Source organism: Salarias fasciatus, chromosome 15 (genome assembly GCF_902148845.1).
Source record: "Salarias fasciatus chromosome 15, fSalaFa1.1, whole genome shotgun sequence".
Classification (NCBI taxonomy): domain Eukaryota; kingdom Metazoa; phylum Chordata; class Actinopteri; order Blenniiformes; family Blenniidae; genus Salarias; species Salarias fasciatus.
Genome location: NC_043759.1, coordinates 29,813,534 through 29,823,310, shown reverse-complemented (window position 1 = coordinate 29,823,310; position 9,777 = coordinate 29,813,534). Strand labels below are relative to the sequence as shown.

Here is a 9,777-nt window from a genome sequence, read left to right as displayed (position 1 = left end):
CCTGGTCCCGGTTCTTCCTGGTCCTGGTTCCTCCTGGCTCCTCCTGGTCCTGGCTCCTCCTGCCTCGTCCTGGTCCTGGCTCCTGACTCGTCCTGGTCCTGGCTCGTCCTGGTCCTGGCTCCAGTCCTGAGTGAGCGGCTCCAGTCCGGAGGTTCCTCGGGGTTCCCTCTACCTGTAACCGGAGCCGGGAGGGAGGCGGGGGGGGGGGGGGGGGCGGCGCTGGCTCAGCCTCCCTCCTCCTCCCGGACTCCCTCCGGTCTGACTTCGTCCTGAAGCCCCGAACTTCCCCTAAAACCCGGTCCGATCGCTGGTCTGAGAGCGTTCCGGGGCCGAGCTGCGAGCGATGCCCGCCTGGAGGTCCACAGCCGCCGGGGAGAGCGCCGAGTCCCACCGGTAAGAACGATTCCCCGGAGCCCCGGAGCCCCGAGCGGCCGCGGAGCAAGGCTGCTGCTGTAGCCGCAACAGGAGAGCCAGGGGCGGCGTGCCGAGGAGAGAGGAGCCGGGGGGGGGGGGGTTCAGGGTGGAGGAACCATGGCGGAGGAGAGGGGGGACAAGAGGGGAGGCGAGGGGGAGAACCGGGGGGATGAGAGGGGGGACAAGAGGGGAGGGGGAGAACCCAGCCCCCGCCCCCCTGCCGGGTTCCCCTGCTGGATCACTAAACCCTGATCAGAAGGAACCGGAGAACCAGAACATGAGAGGAACTTACACTGCAGGAAGAGAGAGGACCGGAAAAGTGTGTGTGTGTGTGTGTGTGTGTGTGTGTGTGTGTGTGTGTGTGTGTGTGTGTGTGTGTGTGTGTGTGTCACAAACTCCTGATGTTTTTCTCTCAATTTAGCCTCAGTTTTCCTCAGAATTCCACTTTATTGTTATAAAGGCCAGGGCTGGTGATCTAGTGATCCGGTGGTCTACTGCCATAGTGATCCGGTGGTCTACTGCCATAGTGATCCGGTGGTCTACTGCCATAGTGGTCTGGTGGTCTAGTATTGTAGTGGTCTGGTGGTCTGGTGGTCTGGACCTCTAACAGTCCAGCTCACTCAGACTGTTGGATTCCTTCTTTAATCCTCAGCTGGTCCTCAACTTGTCAGGTCTCCTGTCAGTCCAGGTGTTCCAGGGTCTCCTGTCAGTCCAGGTGTTCCAGGGTCCCTGTCAGTCCAGGTGTTCCAGGGTCCCTGTCAGTCCAGGTGTTCCAGGGTCTCCTGTCAGTCCAGGTGTTCCAGGGTCTCCTGTCAGTCCAGGTGTTCCAGGGTCTCCTGTCAGTCCAGGTGTTCCAGGGTCTCCTGTCAGTCCAGGTGTTCCAGGGTCTCCTGTCAGTCCAGGTGTTCCAGGGTCCCTGTCAGTCCAGGTGTTCCAGGGTCTCCTGTCAGTCCAGGTGTTCCAGGGTCCCTGTCAGTCCAGGTGTTGGTTCCTGCCGGTCCATCACGTTCTGGCTCCTCTGGTCCTGAGCTGCTGGAGCGGGGGGGGGGGGGGGGGGGGAATCTGGACTGCTTGTCTGACCGGTGGATGGCTCTGCAGGGTGAGTACATCCAGTCCCAGGGGGGAGACTGACTAATGGACAACAGGGAAGGAGAGACGGTTGTTTGACCCTGCTGAGGATGTGTCGTTGCTATGGTAACCCACAGGAAGTGAATGTTCGGTAAAAATAGTCATCAGAGGTTTCTGAGGAACCGAGAGGAGAAACTTCTGCTTCCAGTGTGACTGAAGATAAAACTGGACATAGTGGACGTTACAAAACATGATGGACAGAGACAGCCGAGTCCCTGTCCTCAGGGTTCAGGTCCTCCTCGCTCCTCCGGCCTGTTACGCAACGTCGGCAGGACGAGCTGCAGAGGGAGCCTCCTCGCCACTTCCTGCTGGGGCTGGGTGTCATGTGACCGTGTCACTTCCTGCCGGGGTGTCATGTGACCGTGTCACTTCCTGCCGGGGTGTCATGTGACCGTGTCACTTCCTGCCGGGGTGTCATGTGACCGTGTCACTTCCTGCCGGGGTGTCCTGTGACCGTCTCACTTCCTGCCGGGGTGTCATGTGACTGTGGCTGTTTTGGAAACCGCGTACTTACCTACTACTCATACTAACTTACTGAGTATGCAGTGTGTTTACACTGGCAGTATGCGATTTTGAGTATGCGAGAAGTTCCTGGATGCATACTGCATTCGCCAGAAATGTTGAGTATACATCGTGAGTTCACTACTCATACTGAAATTACCCAAGATGCAACGCAACGGACAGCGGGGGAGCAGGAGCCGATGAGCACGGAGCAGCAGCAGCAGCATGATGGATTGTTTATTTGAATAAACTTTATTCAGTTCACAGTGACTGTTTCTTACTGATGTACATCTACCAAGCTGAGAATGGTTCTAGATAGAATTTTCCCTCCAGTTTTTGTGCCAGTCAGTATGCTATGTTAGAGATTTCTGATTGGATTTACATTGATTAAAAATAGTTAAAAAAACAAAACAAAAAAAACACTTACACCTGACAACAAGTCCCTGCTGAAAGCGACCATGATGTACCGAAGACGGCGAGCCGATCGTCGTTGAAGAGCCGAAAAAACTCTCCGTGGGTAAGGCGTCATAACTGGTCCAATTCCGTTAGCGGGACACCGGTCCGAACGGCGACGTTAAGCGAGATGTATTGCTGAAAGGTTGGCTTCTTGTTTTCAAAGTAAAAGCACAGATTTATCACTGAGATGTTTTTGCATGAGAAAGGGGAAGGGGGGTTTATTTTGGTGAAAATAACCGGAAGTGCGTTGCTCACTGCGGCTGGCTTGAATTTCGTCGAATTCATCCGAACAGAATCCTAAACGGCTGATATTCGGACAAATAAACGACACACTCGGCTCTGAACCACCACTCTGTCTCCTAATTTAAAAAAAAAAAAATCTTGATAAAGTTCTACATCTGAAGAGTTTAGAGCTAAAGTGAAATCAGCTTTAGCAGGTCGATTTGGGCTCGGGGAGGAGTGCAATGCATTGTGGGTTATTATGTAGTATGCTGCAGTGTAAACGCTTTGCATACTGTCTGATGGACTGGGTATGCAGGATGCAGGATGGACAGTATGGGTATGGAAGTATGCAGTAGGCAGTATGTGGTTTCGAACACAGCCCAAGTGACTTCCTGTTGGGGTGTCATGTGACCGTGTGACTTCCTGCCGGGGTGTCATGTGACCGTGTGACTTCCTGTTTGCACCACACACCAAAATACTCCTGGTTCTGCCAAACGTCACGTTAGTCTTGTTTGTGACGGAGGTCTGGACCTTGGAGCTGGGTCTCTGTCCCCCATCAGTCCCACTGCAGTCCAGCAGAACCTCCAGCAGAACCTCCAGCAGAACCTCCAGCAGCTCTGCTGAGGCTCATAGGGGCCGTTTGGTGCCCCGCCCCCCAAAGGCCTGCTGGTCTGGACGGAGCAGGACTCGGCGTTCCGGGGAAAAAAACAGCATGTCAGTTTTGTCAGGATGTTTGTGAGACGAGCTGCCCGGTGGTTCTGCGGGGTTCTGCGGGGTTCTGCTGGGTTCTGCGGGGTTCTGCTGGGTTCTGCTGGGTTCTGTGGGGTTCTGTGGGGTTCTGTGGGGTTCTGTGGGGTTCTGTGGGGTTCTGCGGGGTTCTGTGGGGTTCTGCTGGGTTCTGCGGGGTTCTGCTGGGTTCTGTGGGGTTCTGCTGGGTTCTGCGGGGTTCTGCGGGGTTCTGCGGGGTTCTGCGGGGTTCTGGCTCTCATTAGGCAGGAATGCGGATCTGGGCCGGCCGTCTGTAACCCTGCTCTCTCTGCTTCCCCTCAGCTGAGCTCCGGCGGTTCTGGATCGGCCCCGGTTCCGATGAGACCATGAGGACCCACACCCGCGGGGCCCCCACCGCCTTCTTCATATGGCTGCTGTGGCCCCTGCTGGCGGCGGGGGGGGACCCCGCCGACCGGATCCCCTTCCTCGGGGGGAACTACGACGGCCCCCCCATGCTGTACTTCGGCCGCGGCGACGTGGAGGGCCTGCAGGCCGCCGCCGCCGGGACGCACCGGGACCTGGCCCGCAGGATCCGCCAGGCCGCCGAGGAGATGCTGGAGTACCCGGAGGACTACCTGCCCCCCTGGAGCCCCGCCCACTTTAGCGGCCGCTGGAACGAGATGTACGGGAACAACCTGGCCGTGCTGTCCATGTTCTGCGTGCTGTACCCGCACCGGGCCGGCGCCCTGGACCTGGCCCGGGACTACATGGAGAGGATGGCGGCGCAGCCCAGCTGGTACTGCTGCTTCACTGCTCTGCTCCACAGCGGCCCCCCGGGGCTCACAGCGGTCCACAGCGGTCCCCCAGGGCCCACAGCGGCCCCCCGGGGCCCACAGCGGTCCACAGCGGTCCCCCAGGGCCCACAGCGGTCCCCCGGGGCCCATAGCGGTCCACAGCGGTCCCCCAGGGCCCACAGCGGCCCACAGCAGCCCCCCGGGGCCCGCAGCAGCCCACAGCGGCCCCCGGGGCCCACAGCGGTCCCCCAGGGCCCACAGCGGCCCCCCGGGGCCCACAGCGGCCCACAGCAGCCCCCCGGGGCCCATAGCGGCCCACAGCAGCCCCCCGGGGCCCACAGCGGCCCACAGCAGCCCCCCGGGGCCCACAGCGGCCCACGGCGGCCCCCCGGGGCCCACAGCGGTCCCCCAGGGCCCACAGCGGCCCACAGCGGACCCCCAGGGCCCACAGCGGCACCCCGGGGCCCACAGCGGCCCACAGCGGACCCCCGGGGCCCACGGCGGCCCCCCCTGGGGCCCAGGAGACCTGGACCCGGTCAGCTAGCCTGTTAGCATCCTGCGCAGCGCGGAGTTCAGCAGAGATGCAGCAGGAAGTCACTAACTGGAGGACTGTACAGTAGATACATGAAGAGAGGCTTTCTGAGCATGAAGTTTTCTCTCTGGCGCCGGTTCTGATGAAGAAACAAGTTTCAGCTCAGGATGAAGGAGAAATGAACAGATTCATCAACATTCCCTCAGTGGAATCAGACGTGTTGTATTTTCTCAGATCTTCTAACAGAAGGAAAGGCGTTAGCTGCTGGCTACATGCTAGCATTAGCTGCTTAGCGGTCTCGTGTTGTCTCTGTTGTCTCTGTTGTCTCTGGTCTCTGTCCTGTCTCCTCTGCTGTCCCGAGTCTTTGGGGACCCTGTCCTCTTCTGGACCGTCCAGAGGTTGTCCTGCAGAACAGACAGCCGGTCAGCAGCGTCCACGTCCTCTAAGAGGACCAGAGGACCAGATCTGTTCAGCAGCTGTAGCTGAGCCCCCCCCCCCCCCCCCCCCCCCCCCCCCCCCCGTGGGGAAATGAGGTTTCCAGATGTGGACCACCTGGCTCTGGGTCCAGGCTGCAGTCCAGGGACCAGGTGGACAGCGTCTGCTCCTCACACCCTGATCAGATGACCCGTCATCCCCCCGCTGGTCCTGGTTTTACCAGACTGCTGGTCTGTAGGAGGTCCAGACTGCTGGTCTGTAGGAGGTCCAGACTGCTGGTCTGTAGGGGGTCCAGACTGCTGGTCTGTAGGGGGTCCAGACTGCTGGTCTGTACTGGGTCCAGACTGCTGGTCTGTAGGGGGTCCAGACTGCTGGTCTGTAGGGGGTCCAGACTGCTGGTCTGTAGGAGGTCCAGACTGCTGGTCTGTAGGGGGTCCAGACTGCTGGTCTGTACTGGGTCCAGACTGCTGGTCTGTAGGGGGTCCAGACTGCTGGTCTGTCAGGTCTTCTTGTCTGTGTAGAGACCAGTGAACCTGGTCCATGTTGTCTGCAGCAGTGTCCGTCCTCCTGCTGGACTGCAGGCGGGGGTTGGGGGGCAGTCATGGACCTGGTCCTTTAGGTCTTTTTGAGGTTTGGTCAGTGCAGTGCAGCATGGCTTCATCTGATTGGCCGGACACAGTGGATCCCTGAGCGTGGCTCCAGGACAGACCGCTAGAGTCCAGAGACAGGATCAAGAAGTCAGCCAGGAAGAGGACTGGTCCAGAGACCCCTCAGATGTGAAGCTGCAGCTTCAGTTTGGTCTTTCTGTGTCCTCCTCTGCCGGGAGTCTTCACTGCTGCGGTCCTCCTCTCAGGACCTCGGTTTTCATATCGATCTGGGATCTTCTGTGTGCTCGATGAAGAAGGTGGATCAGACTGGACTGAGATCCTGAGTCTCTGACCTGAGGTCAGCCTGTGTGACCGAGGGTCCAGCTGCTGCTGTCTGTCCCTCAGGCTCCAGCTGAAAGGGGACAGGTTGAGGGCTCCTTCATGCTAGCTTCATGCTAGCTGACAGTGAAACGCCTCAGACTCCCGGTTTCCTCTGCTGGGCTCCGGTTTGAGGAGAAGGTTCCAGACTGGAGTCCTGGTTCCTGGACTGGAGTCCTGGTTCCCACACTGCTGCGGGACAGACGAGAATTGAAATGGGCATGGTATGACCTCTGACCTCCTTGCGTGGGAGGGCGCTCTAATCCTCCTGGATCTGCTGGCCGCTGCTGTGCTTCCTGTGGGGATCTTGCGGTGGGGGGGGTTGGGGGGGGGGGGCATTAGTGCGATTTGCAGAGCGGTTCTCAGCGTCAGGATGTGAGCTGTAGCTGCGCAGCACTGCCAGCCCTCATCATGGTCTCTGAACCCCTGTCTGGACTCGGCCTGCCGCTCTGCAGCTGGACACTGTCCCCCCTGTCCCCCTGCCTCCCGTCTCTGTCTCCACACACCGTGTGCTGAGAAATGTCTCCGCTGCCTGGCCCGCAGCATTTGGAAGCTTTGTTTCTGGCCGTCAGCTGTTTTCAGAACGGGCCGGGTGAATTTCTCCGTATGGAGGAACTGTCCTCCGACGGAGCGTCTTGGAATGTTCCGGTGAAACCAGAACGGGCCCACAAGCAGTCCGGTCCCAGTCTGAGCCCAGGGTTTCTGCAGTGCGTACGCCCGGGTCTGGCACAGGCTACGTTATTAGCAACATGGCTACAGCGACTGCGCTAACGTTAGCTTTAAATCAGCGGCTGCATGTTCTCCCTGCTCGTGTGAGCCGCTTGACGTTTAGCTCCGTTGTCTTTCAGGCTGGTCAAGGACAGTCCGGAGGACGAGGTCCCGGTGGCGCACTCTCTGGTCGGCTTTGCCACGGCGTACGACTTCCTGTACGAGTACCTGAGTAAGAGCCAGCAGGAGCGCTTCGTCCGGGTGATCGGCAACGCGTCGCGCCTGATGTACGAGAAGTCCTACACCCGGGGCTGGGGCTTCCAGTACCTGCACAACCACCAGCCCACCAACTGCGTGGCCCTGCTCACCGCCAGCCTGGTCTACATGGCCCAAGGTAGGAGTCCCCAGCCCAGACCCCCCAGCCCAGACCCCCCAGCCCAGACCCCCCAGCCCAGAACCCCCAGCCCAGACCCCCGAGCCCAGACCCCCCAGCCCAGACCCCCGAGCCCAGACCCTCGAGCCCAGACCACCCAGCCCAGACCCCCGAGCCCAGACCCCCCAGCCCAGACCCCCGAGCCCAGACCCTCGAGCCCAGACCACCCAGCCCAGACCCCCGAGCCCAGACCCCTGAGCCCAGACCCCCCCAGCCCAGACCCCCGAGCCCAGACCCTCGAGCCCAGACCCCCCAGCCCAGACCCCTGAGCCCAGACCCCCCAGCCCAGACCCCCGAGCCCAGACCCTCGAGCCCAGACCCCCCAGCCCAGACCCCTGAGCCCAGACCCCCCAGCCCAGACCCCCGAGCCCAGACCCTCGAGCCCAGACCCCCCAGCCAGACCCCCAAGCCCAGACCCCCGAGCCCAGACCACCCAGCCCAGACCCCCCAGCCCAGACCCCTGAGCCCAGACCCCCCAGCCCAGACCCCCGAGCCCAGACCCTCGAGCCCAGACCACCCAGCCCAGACCCCCCAGCCCAGACCCCTGAGCCCAGACCCCCCAGCCCAGACCCCCGAGCCCAGACCCCCGAGCCCAGACCCCCCAGCCCAGACCCCCGAGCCCAGACCCTCGAGCCCAGACCACCCAGCCCAGACCCCCCAGCCTAGACCCTCGAGCCCAGACCCCCCAGCCCAGACCCCCCAGCCCAGACCCCCGTCTGCACCGGGAGCAGGCTCACCAGCAAACGCAGATATGCTTACATCTCTCCAGTGGGTTTTTATGGCTTATTCCACAGGTCTCTGGTCCTGGATCCGGGTCAGGTCTCTGGTCCTGGGCCATGTACAGGTCTGTGGTCCTGGATCAGGGTCAGGTTATTGACATGCTGACGCTAGCGTTAGTGCTGCCGTTAGCATCAGTGCTGATGTTAGCATTAGCACTGACGCTAGCGTTAGTGCTGACGCTAGCGTTAGTGCTGCCGTTAACATTAGCACTGACGCTAGCGTTAGTGCTGCCATTAACATTAGCACTGACGCTAGCGTTAGTGCTGCCGTTAGCGTTAGCGCTGACGCTAGCGTTAGTGCTGCCGTTAGCATTAGCGCTGACGCTAGCGTTAGTGCTGCCGTTAACATTAGCGCTGACGCTAGCGTTAGTGCTGCCGTTAACATTAGCACTGACGCTAGCGTTAGTGCTGCCGTTAACATTAGCACTGACGCTAGCGTTAGTGCTGCCGTTAACATTAGCGCTGACGCTAGCGTTAGTGCTGCCGTTAGCGTTAGCGCTGACGCTAGCGTTAGTGCTGCCGTTAGCATTAGCGCTGACGCTAGCGTTAGTGCTGCCGTTAACATCAGCGCTGACGCTAGCGTTAGTGCTGCCGTTAACATTAGCGCTGACGCTAGCGTTAGTGCTGCCGTTAGCATTAGCGCTGACGCTAGCGTTAGTGCTGCCGTTAGCATTAGTGCTGATGTTAGCATTAGCGCTGACGCTAGCGTTAGTGCTGCCGTTAACATTAGCGCTGACGCTAGCGTTAGTGCTGCCGTTAACATTAGCGCTGACGCTAGCGTTAGTGCTGCTGTTAGCATTAGTGCTGATGTTAGCATTAGCGCTGACGCTAGCGTTAGTGCTGCCATTAGCAGACGTGTTCAGCTGACTGACTTCCTGCTGTTTGTGGCTCCAGCCCAGAGCTCGGCTCCTTCACACATGTGAAGCTTATTATCCGGCGGTGAACGCTCCTCACAGGCCTGAAAACACTGCAGCTAGAACAGATTGAAACACTTCAAAGCAGGAGAAATGAGAAGCAGGCTAGTTCAGAAGCGTCAGGAATGCCTCTGGGCTGCAGCTGGGCGGTTGACAGAACCTGAGTGAGCGTTACTCCCGGCCCTGCCGGGGTCGAGGGTACAGCGTGTTCTGTTGGATTTTATTCAGTGAAAGGTGAAGGAAACCTGTGTTGAGCGAGGGACTGGGTTCTGAACAGCTGTCTCACTTCCTGTTCCTGGTACTGGTCTCTGAAAGCCTGCTGTGACTCGGGCTTCGTGTTCCATCTGATGTGAGGAAGTGGAGCGTTGTGACGCTGAGCCTTGGTGGGGAAGTGGATCAACCTGGCGGATCAGTCTGAGGCTGAGATCACAGGCCCATCAGCATTCTTACAAATGCTGGTTACCTCCGCCAGGAGGTCATGTAATCACGTCGGTTTGTTGGTTGGTTGGTTGGTTGGTTGGTTGGTTGGTTTGTTAGCAACATTACAGAAAAAGTAATGGACGGATTGCAATGAAACTTTGTGGAAAGGAGGGTCTTGGGCGAACTTAGAATCCATTAAATTTTGGTGATGATCCGGATCATCACGAATTTTTTTAAGGGTAGGGTGTACCGCCCAGCGGAACTTTAGTTTTAGTTCCTAGTCAGACCTGTTTCACAGACGGAACAGTCGCGCAGCAGCACGACAAAATCGCCACAAGTTGGCTTCTCTTCAAAACTTGATCAGAGCT

The 9,777-nt window shown here is 59.3% G+C and overlaps 1 protein-coding gene across 4 annotated transcripts in view; it reads left to right on the top strand.

Annotated features, from left to right (window-relative positions):
* Positions 1-256: 256 nt before the first annotated feature.
* dse (dermatan sulfate epimerase) overlaps positions 257-9,777 on the top strand; it is a 29,477-nt gene continuing 19,956 nt past the window's right edge. For all 4 annotated transcript variants that reach the window (XR_003933137.1, XR_003933136.1, XM_030111036.1 and 1 more), the window contains exons 1-3: positions 257-393; positions 3,772-4,225; positions 7,004-7,257. Coding sequence is in view for 2 of the 4 variants with exons in the window: in XM_030111036.1 (XP_029966896.1) it covers positions 3,816-4,225; positions 7,004-7,257 (664 nt within the window). In the remaining 2 variants the exon portion in view is untranslated. The remainder of the gene's footprint in view (positions 394-3,771; positions 4,226-7,003; positions 7,258-9,777) is intronic.